This window comes from Zonotrichia leucophrys, chromosome 4 (assembly GCF_028769735.1).
Source record: "Zonotrichia leucophrys gambelii isolate GWCS_2022_RI chromosome 4, RI_Zleu_2.0, whole genome shotgun sequence".
NCBI classification, from domain to species: domain Eukaryota; kingdom Metazoa; phylum Chordata; class Aves; order Passeriformes; family Passerellidae; genus Zonotrichia; species Zonotrichia leucophrys.
This window is the reverse complement of record NC_088173.1, coordinates 40,541,444-40,566,019: the sequence shown is the minus strand read 5'-3', so window position 1 is coordinate 40,566,019 and position 24,576 is coordinate 40,541,444. Positions and strand designations below refer to the sequence as shown.

General features: G+C 36.5%; 1 protein-coding gene across 2 annotated transcripts in view; it reads left to right on the top strand.

The window, feature by feature from the left end:
- LRBA (LPS responsive beige-like anchor protein) overlaps positions 1-24,576 on the top strand; it is a 369,174-nt gene that overhangs the window by 129,408 nt on the left and 215,190 nt on the right. For both annotated transcript variants that reach the window (XM_064711253.1, XM_064711252.1), the window contains exons 37-38: positions 1,011-1,119; positions 22,366-22,532. In XM_064711253.1, the coding sequence (XP_064567323.1) occupies positions 1,011-1,119; positions 22,366-22,532 (276 nt within the window). The remainder of the gene's footprint in view (positions 1-1,010; positions 1,120-22,365; positions 22,533-24,576) is intronic.

Sequence of the window (24,576 nt, the reverse complement as noted above, 5' to 3'; positions counted from 1 at the left end):
TATTTCAGATAAATAAGTTATTTGGGTTAAAATTAACATTGGATGCATTAGAAGACATCCTGAATAATAAATCCTTTGGTTGTAAAGAAAGCCTTTCAATGCACTCTGAACTTGTTGAAATGTATTTTAGTTTATATGTGCAAGGAAAGCAAGTGATTTTACATTCTGCTGCTCTTTTTTCTACAACTGGAAATGTTACAAAAAAGATTTTATAACAGATATTTTTAAGATTTAATCCACGGAGCGTGTAATGGATCTATCTGGTGTTTCTTTGAGTGATCCTGTGGAAATATGCACCTTCTAAAACAGTGTGACTCGTGTATAGCCTGTTTCAACTTTATGAATCCCAATGTAACTAATTAAAAAGGAAATGTTTTTGGTAACAATATGTGAACTCAGAGAATAATTGGGCTGTAATTCAATCTGTCAGCTCTGCTACCATTCATAAACTCAGGGTTTATGAAGGCCTCAGAAATCTCAGTTTGAATTACAGCTTTATTCTGTACATAACCTGTAACAATGTATATCTTAGCATTTCATTTGTGAGACTGAGAATGTTTTATAATCCTGAAAATATTACTTAAATGTATACTTACTATAAAATTTCAATCTTGCATTTGGAGGGAAAACTGTATTGCATTGCATTTTTTTTAATTTAGACTTTGCATCAATTATGTCAGAGCTTTAACTGTGAGTTAAAGTAAAACTGCTTACTTTATATGGTGGTGGATGGGAAAGTTTTTTTTTTTAATACGTCTCTATTTCAGGTAAAACAAATTACTGTCTGGAGTGTTTACATTTTATTTAATATTTACTTTGGTTTACTATAGAAATACTATTTTGCTAATGGCCAGAAAATTACCCCCAACCTTATTTATACTGTTTTCTTAGGACAATAAAGTCAGTCATAAGAACCCAACATATTTCCATATATATGCACTGTATTTCCAGATTTTTATTTTTGGACTTCAATTCTCTTAAGGCATTTCCTAAATCTTCTCTGTCCTCAGGTTGCTGAGTCAAACCATGAAGGAGCATCTGGTGCGAGTGGCTAATGAAGCAGAATTTATCCTGAGCAGACAGAGGGCAGAGGATATTAACCGCCATGCTGAATTTGAGGTAAGAAAGGAAGTCTCGTTTCAAAAAGCAAAACACAAAAGCATAACCATCCCACTGTGTATAAGGATTCCAGGCTGTGATGTGGGCTTTGCAGGTCTCAGGGTTCCACTCTGAATGGTGCTTTGCAGTTGTAAGGTGATTTGATAAGTTTGCTGCTAACTTTGATGGAAAAACAGGTTGAGCAGAGCAGCTCAGAACTTGCTGAAATCTGCACACCATAGATTGTAGGGGAAAGAATTTTATCATACCAATGCTGCTCTTTTCCATTTAGCAAATATCACTGTATGTGTTAAGGCTGCTTAGCATCACAGTCAAGATACAGTCTGAAAAAAACCACTTTGCTGAAGATAAGTGGTAACAGGCTGTGAAGTGAAAAATGAGAAATTACTTTCTTTTATCGTTTTGTATCATCTGCTATTTAACTAATCCCTCTCTAAACCCATTCTCCCTATGTTTTACATGCCTCAGTGTGGTTTAGTTATGTTTTCATATTTTCACCCCACTTAAGGGAACCTAAAGCGAAATGATGGTCTCTGTTTTTGTAATAAACTTGTATTACTTCAAACAAAAATACAAGCCTGTTTTCTGAGTCACTTTGGTCATACCTCCAATTTAGGGTCTTGGTTACATTATATATCAGCTTTCCTTGTGCTTTAATTATTGGATAAATGAAGCTAAATCTCTTTAAATTCACTAATATTCTACTTAAAGAGTACTTTGTCTTTCTTCTGACATGTGATATTACTTGTGGTTTTGTTTTTAAAATGAAGCATTAAGAGATTGAAGGCACATTTGTGTTTAACATATTTCTAAACTGTTTTCCTCTTAAATCTTTACTTGAAAAAATACTCCCCAAAGATGAAAGCATATTTTTCTTAGACAGTGCTTATGTTCTAAAGGTCATCTGCGTTGGCCCCGGGATTCAAGCTGTGCGTTGTCTAATAACATATCTGCACTTCATCTAGAGCTGGTTACCCCCTCCTGCAAACAGAGATGTTGGAAGGTATCTACAGTACCGTTCTGCAATGGTGAAATAGCAGGCATGTTTCATTTATTACATCAAGGCTTTGGCGACAGTCCTGTGGAGATGAAAAGTGCATCCTTTTGCTCCGTTGCCTGATAATTGTTGGACTGGGACATGCTTGACATCTTTTGCTCTGGATTTATGCAGAAGCTCCATGCATGACATGGTGTTATTGATTAGATGAGCAGCCCACTTTTTCCCTTCAGATGCAAACTATGTGCAAAGAGTGGGGTGTGTGTATAGGAAACGTGAGAGAAATGAAGGGTTCTCTCATATAAATACAGGCTCTCTGTGAATACAGTTGTTCAGTGACAGCTGCAGTCAGCCCTAGTTCAGCCTCAAGATACCTTTTATGGTGTCTGGAAGAAATTTAAACAGAGCATCAACTTACATTTTTAATATAGCTCTGAGTTCTGCTGTGACAAGTCTCTAGGATGAAAGTTGGCTGATATTTTAAGCTGATGCTGGTTTGAATCTGTCCTGTCTCAGCAGTGGTGGCTCAAGAGGTTTAACTTATCAGGTGGAACTTAAATGGAAAATGGTGTACTCAAATATCAGTGGTCTGTTTATCCAGTTTAGTTTTGTTCCTTTGTTGGAAAGACTTTGAGCCAATATGACTTCCACAGGTGTAGAAACTAAGGATATACAACTATTGGATTCTACCAAATGTGTTAAGGACCTGATGTCTGTGGCAGACTTCAGTCACTGTTTTGTTCCTTTGTGAAAAGAGGAGCCATTAGTCATATCCATCTGAGTCTGCAGGTAACAATCAGAAATCATGTCAACAATCAGAAATTCTGGTGTGTAGGGGATACAGTATGAAGGTGGCATAGAATATAATCTTATCCCCTAAAGAGTTGTAGCTGAACCAATCACTAAAGATCGGGAGCAGGCCTGATGTTAAGAGGCCACACCTGTGGCCAATAAGAACAGTGTTATAAAAGAGTGCATTGGTGGGATCTGGAGTCAGATGGCTGCTGCAAGGACCAGGGACAGTCAGTGCTCAGAGGAGCTGCCTGTGAGAAACATCGAGGGGGTACCAAACTCTGGAGATATGGAATGTTTGCACTATAATGATAATAGAACTCTTGATGTATAAGACAACATTGGTGTTCTGTGTTCCATCCATGTCTTAAGATGTGATAGCTGAAGAAAGTGAGCAGTGATTCTATAAGATTTAGCCCAGGAAAATTATATATGTGAAAATGTGGGTTTGATCACATTTAAAAGTGTTTTGTGCTTCTGGAAATTTATAGTTGCAGGTTTTTTTTTAAGAAATGGTTGGGATGGGTGTGTTTGGTTCAGATCAGAAGAAAGTTTTGCTCTGAGTGCTATGGAGAAAGGAGATGAGACTGGTTGAGGAGAGATAAAGGCCCTCAGATGAGAAATAAGGAAAGAACTCTTACCCTTTTTTTTTTTTTTTTTTCATTTTAATTCAGACTTGCAAGTCTGGTGTTTCATATTGCATATGGAATAATCCATGTTAACACTGGGTCAGCAAAAATCCAACCCCCAATTTTCTTTTTAAAGATCTTGAGGATTTTTACTGCTACCTGATTGTAATTCTCCATTTCTAAAAGTCATGATGAAGATGAACCTTGCAATACCTGAGTCAGATTTTGAAGAGATTTGCTCTATATTGCAAGGACAGTTTAAAAGTAATAAGGCCATTTTTCTTTTATTTTAAAACTGAGTCTGGTATTTGGGGCACATAGAGGCAGGAGAAGGCAATGGGAAATTTAGGGAAGCTTCATAATGAAGCTCTCTAGTTATGTGTAATTGTATATACTCAGTTAAAAATGGGATAAGGATGGTTGTTTTAAGGGGAAGGAAAAGCCTAGGAAAATAGGTAATACAGGAAAGGCACTGCTGTGCTGAGAACTGCATCTTAGAGATGTGATGCAAGCAATTATTTGACTGGTGATAGTTTAAAAGTTGTGTGGGTGCCACTCCTGTTTGGTCCTTAATTTATTGCCCATACAGGAGAGATGTTTTCCTTCCAGAAGTGCTTTGAGAAATGTCCACCTATCAATTTTTTCCCATCCAGGAGGAGACAGAGAAGCAGCAGTAAATGCAGCACGTGTGAACTTTGCTGTGTAAGCTCTGGTTGGGCTTTGCTCTGTCTCTGTGTGGTGGGACCCTGCATTGGCAAGAACATGGTGAGGAACCCTTTCCATATGGTGGGATGATCAAAAGCATGGGAAGAGTCTCTGAAGCAAGGATATTTTTGGGTTTTGTTTTCTTTTTTTTCAGGCTTGTTGTTCCAGTTTTGCTGTAACTTTGGATATGCAGTAAATCTCAAGTGCCTCAGTGGGACTGATTTAAACTGATGAGAATAGAAAAAAAATTTTTCTATTCTACTTGTGTCTTCCCATGCCAGTTTTCTCTCTTTCTGAAACTTAAGTGTCTTTTCACTGCTACCTGTATAAGAAGTAGTTCCATATAACCTTAAATTTTCTCTGTTGTCCTTTGGGTTTATATGTATGTCTCTTAGGTGTTTTTCAAAATCTCACCCTTGGTGTTTGACAGAGTTGAAAATCCTGAATAGGAACTCCTTTATGGTAGTTTCATGCTGCCACCCAAATTATTTTCTAGAAATGACCTTGAAAAATGTGGTGATTCTCACTGTGTCTTAGATTCTCTGTGCAGACTGCTGTGGAGTCAGGCCTGTGGGAATAATTTGATTTGGTGTGAGGGGGAGGGAATTTTGTACTCTAATTGACTTTATTTTATAATTTATGACAGAACTGCCCATTGCCTTGGCTATGCCTCCTGTCTTATGTAAATCTCTTGATGTACTTCTGGGTGAATATACATATTTATAGAATTCTAAATAAGTAAACCTGCAAGGATTTTAGGCATGGACTGTTCAGTGTTTCATCTTTCTAGCAAGCTTTGGCTTGCTCTTGGATGGATTTAGGCAAAATTCTGTGATACCAAGTCTCAGTGCTTGAGTAAAGTATTTTTGATGACTGCTTCAGGAGCATGTTTTCTTTTTTTGCTGTTTGTGTTTTCTCTTGTTTTTGGTGTTTTGGGCTTTTTTGCATGGATGAGTCCCATGAAAAGTTAGGAAAATGGGGGAAAATGCTCAATACAAAACTATTCATAATGTTGTACATTATGGTGTGTGTCAAAGAGCAGTGGAGAGTGCCACACAATAATTTTCAGAAAACTTTCTATAATGGCTGGACAAGGATTCTTCATTCTGAGGAAAACAAACCCCTTGGTACTCTTTCATTTAAATCTTACTGCTCCTCTAAGTGGCAGAATAACCTGCCTCCTCAAAGTGTCATTTTTGAGAGATTGTGTGGTGTCATCTCCTTGAATTTTGGTCTTATTTTTTTCAAACTCTTGTCATCCATAGAAATAGAAAGTGCTGGCATTCTTGTTATTGGCTGTTTCTGTTGATTAACTGAGAACTTCACATGACTTTGCCTTTGCATTTGTTATAAATCATGCTAGGCAGCTAACTTCTCTGCATGATTTCTCTTCAATAATTAAATCTAGCATTTCCAGCTGCTGTAAAATTTGTTGCCCTTTTGTGTTCAGTTATGTTTTTTCATGCGGAAGACTTGGACTTCCTCACAGTTTTAATTCTTATTCAGTGTCAATTTACAGGCTGTGGTGATAAACAGAATGTTTTACCTCATGGCTCCGTCTGAGGAATGAATCTTCAAACTGGTATTGCCTTGACAGAGGTGGGATGCAAGGCTAGGCAAGCGTTCCAATAGTGACTGAATGGAGCTTTTTGCTTTCTGTTCCTTGGCAGAAGGCAAAATCCAGTGCTTCCCTTGATGCTAATCTTCTGTGTTCGAGATCCTTTCCCCTTTGGTGCACTAAGCATTAAATGTTGAAATAGGTTATTTGTATCAGAGGAAGTCACTAAAAGTGACTGTGTGTCAATTCTGGCAGAATACCTGTAAGTCAAAGGGAATGTTTGAGAGCCTTTGAAAGAATTGTGGAAAGGTATTTGAGGTTTTAGTAGTTTCTGTAGATGATTGTTGCTTCTGTATGTAATAAGTTACTGTGGGAAATGTTTTAATCCTTGACTGGATCCATATTCTCCATAGTTTACTGGTGGTTTTAACAAAAGCTGCTTTGTTGTAGAACCTGTGCATCAAAAATCCTTCTGTGGCTCTTAGAACATCCTTTTATATTAAGTGTTTTTCAGCACACTTAATAGTAATGTCCTTATTTATTAAAACAAAAGATTTTGTAGTGATTTCAGTGGGAATTCTCTCTTTTAGAGTGGATCAGAAGTGCTGGTTCTCCACAGAACACATGGAGATAAAGGATAGGACAAGCTGCAGGAATGCACCCAAAAGTTGTTGTCATTAAGACTGAAAAAATGTAATGGGGTAACATGAAGGAAGCTAGATGTTCCCTCATGGAAAAATAAGGCTTTACATGTATTGTTATGAATGGGCTTGACTCTTTCAAATTTAAATTTTAAATAAATGCTGCCCTTTGCATTGGGACGTTTAGGTGTTACAGCACCATCTGTCTGTCAGTAGTAGGAAGAAAAAAATTGACTTAATTTCTAAACGTATTTTAGAGGTATTATAAATGCTTCAAAGGCATTTACAAAGTGCTGAGCAGAGGAGAATATTTTTTTTCTTGGGAGGATTAACCAGTTTTGTTCTGCTGTGATATGTGGGCAAGTCCCAGACTAAGAGATTAAACTTCTTTTATTCCTGAGATTTTTTAAAACCGTTTATCCCCTCTCATAAGTACTGTTACAGATTATTGTATTCACTAGAAATTACCAATAAGCTTAAACAATCTACTCTCCATACGTCTTTGAACTTATCTTTTTCTGTAGGAATACATCTGAACTCCATCATAAGAAGTTCCTATCTGCCCTACCTCATCCTGCTTTTGTTTAAATATACTTTTGGCATTCAGACTTGATGATCTTGATCCTTCTTGTCTGTGTCTCAAGTGGCTTGTTGAAAGAAATCTAATGAAGCCTGACTTCCTTTACAAAGGCAATAATGGCTCTTGCCAGTGTGTTTATTCCTTTGTTTGCTTTTTGCTTTAAACACAGCTGCAAGTTTGCCTTTTAGAAATTTCAGACTTACTGCCATGTTGCTGCCAGCAGTCCTCCAGAGTCCATTTGGCATCTTTCTTTCCTCTGGCACGGAGGCAGTTTGAACAGGAGCAATGGAGCTGATGGCTGTGCTCATCCCTGAGTTATTCTGGATCACTTGAGTGGGCACTGCCTGCTCTCAGCAGTTGTTCTTGTCCCAGTTTTCTTTTATAGCATCTCTGTTCTGGGGTGGTCATGTGTTCCAGGAGACCTTTTTACCCTTTGATCTTGTATTAGCTCTACAGAGACACCTTAATGGACTTCCTCCTCCTGATTTGTTTGAAAAATAATTTAATGCTGCCTTTTGTGGCTTTATGCAATTGTTCCTCCATCTCTTTTGACCTGGTTCATTCTGGTTTTAAAGCTATCATGCCATAGTTAACTTATTTTTCTGTTTTCCTTTTCTGGGCAGACTTACTGAAGAATTCTAATTTCTTTCTCCAGCTTAACCATTCCAGCTTTTTGTTTGTTTTGTAACAAAAGCCTTCTTTTGGATGCAATATGTTTCCTTTGAACCCTTAATATTGTATCTTTTTATACAGGTTTTGTGTTGTCTATTAAAACATTTTCCATGTTTTTCTGCATCTTTTTATATTTATAATATGAAAATTAACCTAGCCTGGTAAGAAATTTCTTGCTTCAAATGAGATGTTCCCATCAGAAATGCTGTTGTTCTCACCTATTCATGAAAAATAAATCTGTATTGTTTACCTTATTTATTATTCATGTACAGATTTTTATGGTACCTCATGCCAGGTAATGATTCTTAAATAATCTGGACTGAAATAATACAGTGTAAACAGAATGCAATTTTCTAGCACTAACAAAGCAAATATCCTGTTTGTGTTTGATTGGATATTTTATAGTAAAATTTCTGTCCAGAGATAACTGGTATTGCTTATGTACCATTTTAAGAACGGTGTTAGGAATTGTTCAGCTTTGAAGAAAAAGCACTGGTGACAGTACACATCTCTCCTATGCGTTTTATTGTAACTCAGTTTGATCTAAATGAGAAACACGTTACGTTAAAATAATTCTGGTATTGGAGCTGACACGGTCACAGAAGATCTTCAGGGTTCTGAAGGTGTTATTTCTCAGTATTTCAAGTTACCACTTGGTTGGACTTAAATACTCTGCTCAGTTGTAAACTTGAGCTTATTCTTATTTTCATTTAGTATTATTTCTTTCCTGCGGTGTGTTTATTATCTTTGGGCTTCACTGTCAAGCCTATTACCCTGTGTCAGTGTGCATTCTTAAGGAAGGGCTTATTGAAAGGGAAAATGCAGTAACACTCTCCCAGAAAATACTCCCACTCTTCTGCAATTTGAGGTGATGCTTGAGTTGTAAAATGCCTTTTTCCTGGTAGTGAGTCAGGTTGGATGAGGAGACATCCAACAGTATGAGGATCACAAACAGCATTTCCTAGAGCACCTTCTATTCATTACAGTGTTGTAATTAATAGAATAAAGCTGTTGCTGATAATGGCTGATGACTACACTCAGTGCTTACAGTTGTGAGGCTGACTCCAGCAAGTGTAATGAAGGATTAATTCTAATAGCTCCCAAATTATGGCAAAAAGGAGCAAAGATAAAGGTGAACACAGTGGACGTAATTTTATATCTAAAATTAGATTATTTTCTGTGTTTTATTATCTGAGGTGAAGTTCCTGTGCTGTGTCATTATTATAATGACTTGGTCTTCCAAGCTTCCCCTCCAGTTCCTCACATCTCCTTTGTGACTGAACGGTTCTGAGTAGCTGAGTGTCAGCAAGGAACTCTCTCAATTCATTATTCACTCATTCTGCAGACTGTTTTTACGTATATGTTGGAAAGCCTGAAACAAACTGACAGGAATTGTACAGTTAATGTTAGTTTGACCAGCTCTTATCTCATATTATCTCTCCTCTCCTTCTGGAATTAGCTCTGCTGATTCTTGTCAAATACCTTTCTTTGGCTGCTTTTTCTTTTATTGTGCTTTTGTGATGTTGGTCTAGATAAGTCATGATACCTTCTCAAAATGTGACTTTTTAAATGAAAGTAGCTTGTTTATGTTAGTGGAGGATTTGTGCTTACTGATGTTTTAAGAACTTCAATGAAAAGAAATTAGAGTATTCTTCTGTTATTTCCTGATTTCACACTTCCACAGAAGGTGAAAATATAAATATCAGAACCATTCTGAAAAAAGTGTTAATTACAGCATGATAATTTAGTTTCTGTTTTGCCTACAGAAACCCAAACCTGCAATTTTTTTTTTGTATTGAAGCAGACTAGGGAATCGAAGATTTTTTAATAGCATTAGCTTTCAGATGAAATGTTTTTCAACCAGTCTTTATAATTCCAGAATTAGTGGAAACATATATTTAGGATTCTTCCATCAAGGCACAGGGAAGCGAATTATTGAAAAGATAAAAATAAATTTGTTTGCTTTCTGTCAGAGTTCATATCTACAGCCAACCTTGATAGAAGACCAGAATGATTTAGACAAGTTTGCTTTGGAGATTCATAACATATGCTTGCTGGACAGAATTGAGTTATCTCTGCTCTAGAGAGTAAGTTATTGTAGCAGGAGCTGACAGAGATGAAGATAACTGAGGGAAATTCAATTACCTTTTAGTGTTTTCCTTCTAATAGGATTCTTAATGTGAAAAAGATCCTTAGATGATGCGCCTGTGTTGCTTTGTGAGATCTGCTTTGATATCTGCATCCGGAATAAAGTGAACTCCTCTTTTCTGGCCTTCATTAAGGATGAAATATGCATCTGATTGCTAAATGGGTGTTAGCTTTTGATTCAACATCTTATCATTCGTACTCCAGGTGTATTTGACAGTCTTTTGGCAGTAGTCTTGAATATTCTAAATACAATTTCATTTTCAAAAGTATTGTTTTTATGTAAAACGGTTGTTTATAACAGCAATTGAAGAAAGTAGTCACAAAATTGTAAAATAATTCCCTATATTCTAGTGCTGTCTCTGCGTGGTTTTTCTCTCATTTGGCATTTCCTGGCAAAAGCACTCAAGTTACAAACACTATTTATGACTGACCTGAGTTCAGGCTGTTGGGAAGCCCGTCATCTTGACTATTAGCTGCATTTCATGTAAAAGCTTTTCAGTCCTGAAGTTACTGGGGTACACTGGTGCATACAGGTATTAGGATGTTGTTATTTGTGTTACTTGTAAAATATATTTCGTAGTGTCTGGTGGTTGAAATGCAAATTTAGAAATGACTTTATGAAGGCAGCTTACTCTGCAGCTGTGTGTACAAGAACAAGCCATGTACAAGTTTGTGTACCTGCAGTATGCACGCATTTACTGACCCACTAAACTACTGTCTAGAGCTGAATGTAAAATAGTTTCTTTTTTAAACTCTGAACCTTACTATGGTCACAAAGTGTGCTTTTTATCTGCATTGTTTACCCAAGCATGTGCACACTCATATTTCTGTATAAGAAAGGAAGAACAAGTATTTTCACATTAGATTGATTTGCAACCCCAGACCAAGTTTGAATGTGCCTAAAAGACATGGAATTCCTGACTCTGTAGAGTAATGAACTGAAATTCTGGTTCGTATTTTGAGTAGCTGTCTGTCTTGATCTATGGCTTTTTGGTTAAGCCAGCTGTGGTTACCCTCATCATTGTCTTGCTTGGACTAAAATCATAGTAGCAAATGTCTCATTTTGTTGTTAGTGCAGTCTCCCAATTGAGGCATGACAGTGTTGATACCTGCAGTTTATTTTTTGATGTTCATGAAGGTGACTTATGAAAATCAGCTTTGGGGCAGCATACTGAGATGCTTAGAAAATGTTTGAAGGTGTTTGTCAGTAGTGCCTGAAAGCACTTACAGTCAAGGTTTTTACTGTTACCTATATTTCTTCCATTGAGTATTTTTCTCATTTATCTTTTAGTATATTACTCAGGAGAAAATGGTACAAAATTTTTAGTACAAAATGCATGTAGCATAATAATTTACTTTCTTGTTCCATTGAAAACCTCAGCCTTTCTCTGAAAACGCTCCATTTTCAATGAAAAAATATTGTGGTGTGCAGAAATAAACACCTTCATGAGTGATGGTTGAAAAGAGACAGCAATTGGTTAAATAAAGATTTTACAACTAAATTGATAAAATTATCTGTAGTTTGTAGTAGATGGGGATGTCTGGGATCCAGGGAGGTGAAAATGGTGAAGAACTGTCAAGTCACATCCATCCAGGGGTGATATTCCTAATCTTTTCTAGAGGCAGACGTTTATTTCTGAGTAGATCTGTGCAGCTTTCCAGGAAAGGGAACAAGACTGCCCTAATCAGAATTCTTAACTGGAATTGAAAGGTCTTTCACATTGCCTCTTCTACCTCACTGCTTTGCAGTCCAGGTTTTTATCTTAACTTCCCTGTATTTAAAGTGGGAATCACTATAAATCGAAAACCTTTTCCTTCCTGCTTCATGTTACTCTTTTATTGAAGTGTTTATAGAATGAGTCTCTCTTCTGATTTTTCTCTTTGACCTAAATGGGAGAAAACCGAACCAATTCGTTTGTGATGGTCTCAGGTCATGAAAAGGAAGATGTGTCAGGCAGTTAAGTTGCTCTTCTGGTGATTATTTTGTCAGGGAAGCTTCCAAGTGACTTAGAAACCTCTGGATTTCACTGTTAATCTGGAGTCCAACTGGAAGTGGCAGAGTCAATCCTTAGAAAGATTTACCAATCAGAAAACCAAACTGTCTTTACTGTTTCCTTCACACAAGGTGTTTCTTGTTACTTTTCTCACCACTCCTCCCTCCCACCTGTTTCCTGCTCAAATTTCGAAGTCCCTGTTATTAATTCACTATTTTGAAAATGCATCTTCAAAGATTTCTGGCCATCTTGAAAGAAAAGATTTTGATCTCTTGGAAGGTGATGATAGTGACTGATGAGCAGTGCAAGTCCCTTGGTCATCATTCCATGTTTTTTTCTTTTGTATCCTAGTGCAAAGATACTGGTTCCAGTTGGGGTTTTTTTGTCAAAAATTTACAGGAACAAATTTTAAGTCTAGGTATTAATGCCAAGGTTATGGTCTAATGGATTTTGAGAAGTTTGTGTTCCTTCAAGCCTTTTCCCTGCATGTCCTTGCAGAAACTTGAGATTTAAGTCTTACAAAACTATCCTGAATTGTCTGTTGTCTTTAGAGTAGTTGGAGATTCCATCTTTTGTGGCTGATGCTAGTCCTTGACAGATAAAGCAAGCAAAATTCTCAGTTACTGGATGGGTTGCTGTATTATAGAGAATGTGTGGAACTTGTGAAACAAATGTTGTCATAACTTGGGACCAGAGGCCAGGGTTGGCCCTGTTCCCTCTCCACTAACCCCAGCAGGACTGAGTCATCCTCACTGGTGCTGGCTCCATGCTGGCCTTTGATCCCAAGGGAAAAGAAAAAAAAGCCCTATATATTCTGGCCCAAGGGAGAAGAGGTCCCAAGGGAAAAGAAAAAAAAAAAAAAACAACTTACAAAAGAAAAAAAATTTATATATTCTGACTTCTAAAATATTGGTTTTTTTCCTGTGCTGCCTGTTAGAAATCCCAAATATCTCATTTCTAAGCAGTTGTTGAGAGCTCTGTAGCCAGCATCACCCATCTTGGCACTGGCCCAATGCTGTTTTGCGAGGCAATTTCATATGGTCAGCATGAGAGGAGGGAGGAATGTTTCCTGGGTTATTTTTGAATCACAGTTGTTTGAAGCTGTTCAGAAATTTGGAATATTAGATGTAGTTTATTGGCTGGAGTGTAACTGAAGCTGTTAAAGTGTGTGAGAGATGTTGTTACATGGCTCTTTGGTATGTCCAATAACTGTTGCTTACATGTGTTTTATATAATGTTTTATGTCATTTCAGTAGTTTCTTTCGGTTTTGTGCATGCTTGGTGGAAGCTGCTGATTTTGATAGTCACTGTACTTTATTTCAAAACCTATAATTTTAATGAATGAACTGTAATTCACACCAAAACTCAGATTTGTGTTTTAAAAATCCACAGAATTGGTGTTGCTTTTTTTTATTCTGCGTGGCTTTGTGCTCTAAACATAACAAGCCCAAGTATTGAATTTATTATTTTACACTGAATTGAATTAGCAGAGTCTACTTAAGCAGGATTTGTGCAGTTGGAATGTGTAATCTGTTTTGTGTTCTTCCACCAACATCCCTGCATTCAGCTGATGGTAGAAAATGCTGATAAACTGTATTGAGGGTGAATATGAAATCACCCTCATACCATTTAAAAAAAAACCAAACCCCAGAACAGACAGAGAAAAACTTTGTATGCTGAACTTAAACAGAGCCAAAATCAAAACTCAACAAGAACATCATAACCTTGAATTTGGAATACTTCACAAGTTCTGAAAAGTAGTATTGAAATGAGAAATAACGAGAAAATTTAGGAAGTGGCTCTTAGCTGTTCTTATGTAAAGGTAAACAAATGGTTTAGGGAGTATTATATAATTTTTTTTAAATAAAATTGACAACATAAAGGATGATGGCAGTGAACACTCCTTGGTGCTACATAGTTCTTCATTTCTCTGAAGGGAGCATCTGTGGTAGTTGCAGTGCTGTCTCTTGCATTGCTGCAGTCTTTTCATTTACACAAAGAGAGCAAGAAAAAGTATCAATTTTAGAGCAATATGCTTGGTCTGCATTCTGTGTTGTTCAGTATAAGGATCTGGAGTTGTATGAATGAGTGTTTCTCACTGAAGATATCTGCCAAAAACCCAGAGGCTGTTTTCTTCTCATGCTTCCAGTAATGGGAATATTTCAAATGCCATCTTTTTATGGATAGTAAAATCACCTTATAAAAGAAATTAAATTATCCTGCCCCCAACAATTTTTAGAGCCAAATGTCAACCTTTCAATGGTGGTAGAATTTTTTTTGAATAAAAAAAATGTTAGCTAAGAAAACTTCTTATACATCTTATGCTGTTCTACAATTAAAAATCACGTTACCTTAATGCCTGAGAATCAATCGTAAAGGAAAAGGTCTCATACTTTAGGTGGAATGAAACACAAAACATAGAATACTGGAAAAAAGGAGAGGGTCAAAAATAGAGTTAAAACAATTTGCTTTTCATAGTTTGATGCTGTAGGAACTCTGACAGGAGGCTTTAAGATAAGGCAGAGGTTAAGCCAAAGCTGGGATTGTGACTCTTAACATGTTTCCAAAATAAGTGAGTAGGAATGATTTTAAAGAATAACTGCTATAAAACACCACATAGACCATATTTTAAAAAATACTTCTCTTTGCTTTTTGTTGGTTTTTTTTGGTTTTTTTTTTTTTTTTTTTTGTCTTTGCCATTTCTTCATCATCTTAATCAAAATATCTTGTTTTTAAAATACTTATCTTGGAAAGAATAAGCCTCTCAAGAATCTCATTTTACAAAGAAGTAAAGAGCAATTTTGGAGTGTAAGTTAGAAACTTGTAAATTGGCAGCACTGAAGATGTTATCCTTGAATAGACTTTGGAATAAAATTCTGTGTAATCCTTCTTTTTACACAGATTCTCTCTAGTAATTTGAAATTTCTCTGACCAAAAAACCCTCAACAAACCAAAACCCACCCTTAATACTTTTGCTTAGTAATGAATTAAAATGTTTCTGCAGATGAAGATGACTTAATGGTAGTAACTAAAGGGCTTTTTTCCATGTGTGGGAAGGAAACACTTTGCCAGCAAATGCATGTTTGTCCTATTTAGCAGTGTTGCTCAAGGATACCTGCCAGGCAGGATGATCCTTCTCCACTGTGAGAGGCTGCAAAGGTCCCCAGCTGTCAGACCACTAAATCAGCTCTTGGAACAACCATGGTAGAAACTGGTGAAGAACAGATGAGTTACCTTTTGGGAATGAATTTGTGTTTGTAAGGACAATTACATGTTTTTAGTTTTTAAAATTTTTTTGCAGTTTTCTCACTAAGCCTCATAAGTGACATCTTTAGGAACCCAGTCAGGCCTGAAAACAATGTGGATCCAGAGAACTGATGTTTATTAAAGATGTGCTTGTCGCTGGCATGCAACCCATCATGGCAAGATAGGAAATTATTGTGCCTCAATGCTTGTTATCTCAAATGAACATTACCTCTCTGTTCTTTGTTAATGGGTTGATAGATTTTGGTACATTCTCAAACTCCTGGATTAAAATCAGGGTTGTGTTCTGAATCCAAGACACTAAACAGGGAACCTGAAAATGCTTGAGGGCAGCTATGTATTAAATAGAACCAGAAACACAGACCCCAGACTGGAAGGATATCTCAAGGGGCTAATCTTTCTGCCTTTTGCAAAGCTGGAACTTTACATAAGCTTGGAAACTGCTTATGAAGAGGTTTTTGGCTGGAAATTAATTTTCTTTGCATGTGTTTTGCAAATTTATAGGGAAATTTAGTTAGTGTGATGTAGCAGGAGTATCAAGCAAGAAATGACAAAATCAACAGAGGCATGTTGCTTTTTTTTTTTTTTTGCTTAGGATTCTACATACAATATGAATGTGACTGATTCTATAATAATGAATTCTATATAGAAATACCCATTCCTCCAGGGTAAGTTTTGAGACCATTAACATAAGTCAGGTGTTAAATACTGATATACCTAAGTATTTATAGCTGTCTCTTTGATAGCTATAGAAGTTAAAGAATTTTAAGTCATGCAAATGTCTTTCATTTTTTTATAGCCAGAGACTGAAGCCACATTTATAGTGACTTTATTTGGAACTTTATTACAAAATGCTCTGTATCACTTATGACAGGAACTAGTGGTACAAGCGATTTTGTAATAAGGTTCCAAATTAGCCTTTGGTTTATCTGCTCACCTGAATCATTCTGGCTACATTTCCTCACTCATTGAGAATGTCCATTTCTTCTATGCTTTAAGGTATTATTGTTCCCCCACTTATAGAAATGCACCTTTTGCCACTAGTATGAAAATTATTCAGAATTAATCAGATATAAAACTTGTGAAAAATTGGTTTTTTTACGTGGTATCTTTAAGGGCTTTCTAACTAGTAAGTTGTGTTTTTCAGAAATCCTCACTGGCGTGTGCTACCTGTTCTTAGAGACTTCACTCCAGGTTTAGCTGTGCCCGCTGAAGTGCATGTGACTTTCAATCTGTTCAGGTGTCACTCCTGTGCCAAGCCCTGGTGCTGTGAGCTGCAAAAGAGCTGTGCTGGCAGCAGGGTGTCTGGAAATCTGAATCCTGGGGAAGCAGGCATTTGGCTGCTGGGGCCAAAGCTGCTGAACTGCTTTGTTCCCACCTTCCAGGCAATGGAAATCCTTACTGTGGTGCCTTAGTGGAATGAGGCAGTTGCAGAGGTGGTGGTCACAATAAGGGAATGAATGAGGGCATTTCAGAGCTTTGTATTTAATCCACTTCAGTACTTACATGTTTTCAGCTCATTAAAAGTTATTTTACTCCCTTTTAAAACCTTTAGTTGCATAGAAAAGACAGTGTGAAAAGATAGCAAAACAGTGTGTCCAACACCTGTGAAATAACACACCAGTGTGACCTTAATTTGCTCCTCACTAAGAATGTGTAGTGAATCCTTAGATTATGTAAATATATGTCATTTTTTGGACAGAGTGGATGTTCCTTATGAAGTAAGGGAGTGTGTCAGTTCCAGAAGTTTTTGGGGATTTGGCTTGCTTGCTGCACTGAACTAGAAGTTCTTCAGTGCATACAGCACTAATCTCTGTGGTGGTGTTGAAACCCCTGAATGTCACAAGGGTGATAGAGTGTGCTTGGGGAATGGCTGAAGAAATCATCCCTGGCTCCTTTTCCTAATATCAAACCTTGGAGCACAGAGCCACCTGTGCAGGAGTGCTGAGCTTTACTGCTTCTAGAGTGTAGGAAATGGTCCTTGGATTCACTCTAGGTTGAAAAATGCCTTGAAAATTTCTTGCCAAAATGTGTTGCTTTTAGGCTCTTAGACTGTTTTAAACTAGAGCAGCATGAAGGGACTGCTGATTTGCAAAAGAGGGGGAGAGGAAACTTCCTATCCTAGTGTGTGCTTTGAATGCAAAATGTTTGTACATAACTGCAGTAAAAACAGGTCCTTGGATTTGAAAAGAACATTTCTCCCTGCATATTGTTTATTCCAGTGGTTAGCAGTGATGCTTAAAGTGTTAGAATATTGGAGTAGTGTAGGAAATCCCAGTTTCTAGCAAAAAGGAAGATATCTTACTTGTTTGTGCAAAGCTTTACCTTTGATTCTGATTCGAGGGTGCTGCTGTCTCACAAATAATATCAATTAGATAAGCATCAAAAAAAAGTCTATAAAAAGGTCTGTGGTGCTAGTGGACACTGCAGAAGAAATCTGATTTTTATTTGTCTCTGCTCTTCACTATTTCTTTATTCTGACAGCTGCTTTTTTTCCATCTGAACTCACATTAGTTTGTCTCATTTACCCACTGTACTAAATTGGGTTCACTTGAAATACACAATCTGCATAAAAGTGCTGTTGCTACTGTTTATTTGGGTTTACTAAAGCCTAATTCTCTGCGACTTGAAGGTAAAAAATAAAGCTGTTGACTCAGCACTGATTAAAGCAGATGTCTCTTGAGATCCTTGCATTTCTTTCTAATCACAAACCCAAATTGATTGTGGTAGATTTTTTTTTTTCTGATCATGGCCATAGTTTTACCAGTCTGTGTTTGGTATGATCTAAGTCAACTGCATGCTTTTTTCCTCCTCTTGTTATTTTAAATGCACATTTTTTTCCCCTCAGGAATGTCTGGCTGTAAACCTACTCTTTTTTTTTTCATTTCCCCCCTGCCCCCCTCCCCATTTGTATTACAAACAGTTGATTTAGATGCAGATTCTTTTTAATGTTGAAATCAGATAAAAGGCTGGAAAAGTGGATAAATGAGGTTTGGAAAACCATGGGTTGGAGAGATGAGAAGCCATTGCATTGTGTTCAGTCCATTAAAACAAGAAGAAATAGAAGAGATACTTTGATAAGTGTTCTGCTGGTGTTAACCTTGATGGCTATTATCGGGGGGATGATGCTATATCTATTTCATTGGCTTAAGCTTTTTTCATGCTGAGAGAAATCAATACTTGGAGTCGTTGGATGACAGAGGCATCACTTCAGAATTGACGGTGGCTGTCAGGCGTTGTCATTGGTTGACTTTTGTTCGCTGTTGAGGTTTTAAGCTTTCATTTTTCTAAGTCTTATTCAGGAGTCTTTGTAAGATTTCCCTGGGTAGCATTTTTAGTCCAGACTTTAAACCTCAGGTCAGAGGTCAAGTGCAAAGATCTGTGAAAGCAGAGGACTGAAGAGCTCCTTCATTTACTAAAATATCCTTATTTGCAGGGAATTTGCATTAGTGGCAAGACTGTGCGTTATCTTATGGATGACTTTTCCTCCTAAGTGACACCCTCTGAGACAGGCTGGTCACAAAGCCAGTAGCTTTTAGCTAAATTAGACAAAGCAACTGGCATATGTAAAATGTTCAGTGATCTGAGTTGAAGAATAAAAGTAAAAAGGTGCAACATTTCTTTTAAAAACCCTATACTAATAAACTTTTGAATCTCCTGTAGAAAGCATTACATTGTTATTTTGGGGCTGCAGAGGTGCAGCTCCAAAATTGCAATGCAGATGGTACCATGCAGAAACAATATTTTACTTGACGTTTTTGTAAAGATAAAGATAAAATAGTTCTAAAAACTAGCTAAATCCTACTTTTAACTGAAATATAGACCGGCAGAATAGACTAATTTACCCTGTCAGTATTTCCAGAATATTTCCTGCATACCAAATGTACTGTATTTTCATATCTGTGACTTGCCTTTTGGATGACCTTGTGGCCCTTCAGAATTCCAGTTCCTTAAAAAGGAATCTTTAGATAACCTACACGTTCAAATTACTTGCAGTCTTGTCCAGGCAGACAATGGGAGAGAGGAAGAACCCTGTTCTGTGATAATGGGGAAGGATTTTGTTCTGTCCTGGATGAAGGGTTGGAAAACAAGAGTCTTGCCTCTGTTCCATGCTTAACGCACTTCCCCTTTGTAAAACTTTCAACAGTCACTGAATTTAAGACTTTTTGGAGATAATCTGTGAGGTGTGTATATGAAAATGCATTTTTTTTCTCCGTACAACACTTTGTTTCATCCTAAGTGTGACTGAACTACTCTTGTGATTACAGTTTCATTGCACACTTACCCAAACAGGGAATTAAACTCATGTAGGCCAAGGCAGCATGGAAAGAAGGTTTGACAACTCTGTTTAACTGTATCTTATTTGTAAAACCATATTCTGGCATGACAAGGGTGCACATTGCAGGTGCAAGAGATGAAATACTAAAAAAGAAATAAAGCCATAAAAATACTTTTTGGAGATTGTTCACTGACAGAAATCAAGCTGGATTTCTATTTTACATAAATGGAATGTTTGGGATTTAGTGTGAAGTATTGACTGTGTACCACTCTATATCCTGCTGTTGCATCTTTGGAAGTGCTGCATCGGGTGAACATGGCATCTGGAAAATGGAAAATGAAGAGAAATAGGGACTTTTGAGTGGTTTCAGAATAGTCTAGTGGTGATTTGCTATTCTAGGATGGGTCTTTTTGTGATTCTTTTAGTGGAACCAGTCTTCTTTCATTCTTATATTCAATAATAACTTGTATTTTGCTGTATATTTGGCATATATTGAGGGTAGAAACTGAACCACTGAACAACTGGTGAGACACCTGTATGTTCAAAGAGAAGGTTATTCTTGCACAGCTTTCTTAGGGTTAGTAGCTATATACACATGTGACAGCTGGAAGAACTGTGGCTTCTTTCTGGTTATGTCTGCTAAATATATATTGTAAAGAACATGCAATGGTTGAGAGTTCTTCCTAGAGTGATGTTATAATTTTATGTGATTGATGCCTGTGGGAGCCTCTCAGTTTTGGTGCATAATTGCAAATTCCTATTAATATTAAGTGGTGAATTTCCTGAAATTCTATTTCCGCTTAAAACAGGCTGATTGTGTTTTCATGGAAGTTGTCAGGACAATAAAAGACAATTTTTTTCCTTAGTTTGTCACAGCTACATTTGGAAAATCTTTGTTGGTATTTAATGAAGAATGTGTTCAAAATCACATCATAAAGAGACTTTTTTAAAAGAGGTACAAGTTCACTATATCTTTTACAAAACATTCTAGTTTGATTTCCATTTTATCATGTTTTAAGGTCAAATGTGACTTTAATGTTCCATAAAGAGACAGAGATTGATAATGGGGAAAGAATAACCCTCTAATGTGATTTATATCTATGGATTTTATGTCAGATATGAAAAGTTGCTGTTCAAATTGTACAGGAGGATCCATTAAAGAGCACTTTAAAACATTTTACTACTTAGCTTACCTTATTCACTTGTTTTTAGAATTCTGCCCTTTCAGGCAACTTAAAAATAACAGCTTGTGAAACATTTACAAAGTGCTAGAGAGAAATCGGCATCATCATGGGTGCAAAACAGTTCAATGTATTGGAAAAGACAGCTGTGTTCAGAAAGAGCTGGAAAAATCCTGTTCATGTTGGGTATGATTTAGTCATTTTACGTTTTTGTGAAGAGGGGTGGCAGAGTGCTTCATGTAGGAATACAAAAGACAATTTTTATGTCTCATTGATGTGGAAAGTCAGCTGCTTATTCTTCACTCCTCGTGGATATCTGCTCATCAGGTGAGCATTGCTGTAAAGTGTGGGGAAATCCTGAGGAAATACCTAAATACATTGAAATTGTTGGAATGGTTCTTTAAAATTTATACATATTTTAGTACATTTTTGTTGTCTGGTGTCTGTGAAAATCTACGCAAGGTGAAATTTTATTTTGTGGTTTTTTTCACATTCTTTCTTTCTGTCACTTTATATGACAAATACATTTATATACACACATATATAAGTAGCATTCATAGCCTGCTGTTTTTTTTTATTTGCAGCAAGTTTCTAAGGCTTGTACATACGTATAGATAAAGTGTTGTTACTGTTTTAAACATGAAAAGCATATGACATTGTGCTGATAGCTAACCTCTAAGAAATAATTGTACTAGTGTCTGCATCAGCTGTGCTTCACAAAGGAAAAGCAATTTTTTTTTGTTATTAGGCAGACATTTGTGTCCATTCCCCTAACTAGATCATAGAATAATCCAATCATTGACAAAGGCCAAAATGCTTTGTCTGGCATTTGTGATCTGTGGAGTTGCCAGATGAAAACTGAAATTACAGACAGAGAGTGCTGAAGTGGGGAAAAGCCTTTATTGTTTCTACCTATGCTTGAATTTCTTGAGGGTTTTCATGTAGAGCAAAATGGGATTTTGGTGAGGGGTTGACAAAAATTTGATCCCCATTTTTTGAGTTCTTTATTAACAGGCAAATTTTCAGAGGGTCAACAAAAGTCCAAACTATGAGACAATGTTGTAACAGAGAATCTCTCATAGTTTTGAGTTCACTTTGTAGGCATGACTTACAGTTCTTATTGGCTAGAATTTTCTTTTGAGCCGGTTGGCGAGCAGAAGGTGTTTGTGCAACTGGGTAATATTGCTGGGAAAGTTACTGACTTTCCCATGCTGACCTGCAAATATGCTCAACTTCAAGAAGCCACCCGGTAAACATTGATTTAGTCTTCAGACCCATTTTGTTTTCTGTCTGAAAAAAAAAAGTGGATTTTACTCCTTAACTTTCATAGATATATATTTATATAAGCAACAGCAAGCAGTTGGTTCCCCAAATCAAGTCAAGCGTCATGGGAGTGGAGTGGTCAGCTAGCTGACGTTCATTATTCTGAAATTTGCCTTTGTTTGTATATAGCTATTCACTTTGTTATAGGCATAAACACTTTTATTTTATATGTTTTGTTCTGCAGTCTGGCCATTCATGGCCATTAATGTGTTGACTTTTGCTGAATTTTGACTGTGTGTGTGTGATGTGGTTAAAGAATTCAGGGCACACCAAGATCCTCTGCTTGGTTCTCGGCATGGATTTCCTGTGGGCAGCTGCACAGGGTCTCAATTCTCACACCTGGAAAGTGGGGTTAATTCTTCTCTTGTGAGGGTTTTGTATAAATAATTAATTATTAATAATTGCTTATACAAAAGTGCTTCAAAGTTCCTTTGGATGATGTAATTAAAATGCAGAATAATAAAGTATTTATTTTCTTGCCAGTCACTGTGTGCCCAGTACTCTGCAGACAAACGGGAAGAAGAAAAAATGTGTCACCACTTGATCACAGCAGCCAAGTACCGGGACCAGGTGACTGCCACACAACTAATACAGAAAATTATCAACATCCTGACAGACAAGCATGGAGCCTGGGGAAGCTCTGCACCAAGGTAAGGCGTTCTTGGGGTGTTCTAAAATATTTTTGTGCAGCAATGCTCTGGTGATTTGACATATGGTCAGAGGTAAGCATGGTTTTTTTTAAACAAAGTAATAGAAAAAGGGTAAAACGAATGTATCCGTTTTTAGTATGGGTGAATATCAGATAACTGGTTTTGTTAGAGCAATGAAAAACAAGATGAGTCTCTTGTGACTTTCAACTTTGCTTTAAAAGTGTGACAGTATTTATTTTATTGTTTATTTGAAAAATAATTTGTAAAATCAAATGCTTTCTTAGTAAGAAAGCTTTCTTCTTGGTGTATTATGTGATTCAAGATTGAACCACAGTTCAGTAACTTGTTTTCTTTTCTGCCAAACTTCATACAAACAAATAAACATCTTTTTGAGTTACAGAGAAATGGTGAGAATTGTTATTGTAATTTCAAAGTAAAAGCAGTACTGCCAGATTAATTAAGAATGAATTTCTTTTGGAATTCTCAGCACATACCTTCATTACAGTGATACTTGTGTAACTTCTTTAGCTGGGACTTATGCTTAAGTTTCACTTGCAAATCTGAAATGCAAGTTCAAGTCCCTGTAGTACTACCTTAATTAATACTTACAAATACTTGGAACATATTGAGGCTAGAACCTAGCTGAATATGCTCATGCATTAAGATACTGTTATTTGAATGTAATGGAATAATAAGCATGAGAGAAATACATGAGTAAACAACAAACTCCTTTTTCAACTAATGTTTATTCATTGTTCAATGACTACTTGTCTTCTGGAAAGAAAAAAAAAATTCCCAAGCTCTAATAATTTCTATAATATACAGAAACATAACAAAAATTTTATTAATAAAATTAACTGGAAGTGTTCCAATTAAAAGTTATCAAACTATGGTGTAGGATGTCTGCAAACATACTGTAAATACAAATTTTGGGCTCTAGCTTATAAGGTTAAAAATGAAATGTCTAAATAAGTGTTTAATGCTGTTTCTCTTTTGTTAAGTGAGTTATGCTTAAATCTAAAACAACTGTTTAAGTAAAAAAATGGTGAGGGTGCAAAAAAACCAATAGCCTATTTCAATATTTCCAAGAATTTTTAGTAAGGCATGTATTACTATTGTGTAAAACCAGATTGCTTTAAGTGCTTTGTATGTCTGTAATTTTGCTGAGTGTGTACCTTGTGGTTTGCTCCATCTGTTTGTGTTTCTGTATTTCAAACTATCATTACTGTCTTTTAAGAAGCTTTGCTAAGAAACAGAGAATCCTACGTGCTCTTAAGGTGTGTTTTGCTTGGTGAGGTAATATTGGTATAGTTGGTAAGGAAAGAGGGTAACTGATAAAATATTCCATGCTTGAAGGATAACTATTTTCTGATAGTCCCCAAATAAGGTTTATGTAATCAGCTTGTAAATTGTGAAGTGCACATAATATGGACATGATAATTTCCATTTCATAGTAATGATGTACAGCAAAATGGAAATATCACATAATGCACTTTGCAGCACACTTAACATAATTCTAGAAACTCAAATGGCATTAGAGACAGAACCAAATCTCTTTATGGCAAAGGCAGAATGCACTTAGTCATCATAAACACGTAAAAAATAAATATATGCAATGATTGTAATTCTAATGGAATATTTTAGTAAGCGGCTAAATTAATGTTTTCTGAGATGTGTTTGATTTTGCTTCAGAATATTATATTAGTATTTTTCTTATGTAAATTTAATATTTGGCTTGTGATATTTTTGTTTTTCCTCCTCCTTTGGAATCCATATAATTGCTTGTAGCCATGGCTCTGAAGGCCTAATACTTTTCCATTAATGTCATTTATTTTGTTTCAATATTGATGGCTTCTCTAATGCCATACGATCAGTGGGCTGCAGTGCTGGCAGCTGGCCTGGGATCGGCAGTGGTTTTAATAAATCACAATCAGACCCATGCCATTACATCAATATTTTTAGTCAATTATAGAGAAGGTCAGGTGCTACATTCAGTATAGGAGCCCCAGCATGTGGCATTTGAGAAACATCTGGTACTGCAACA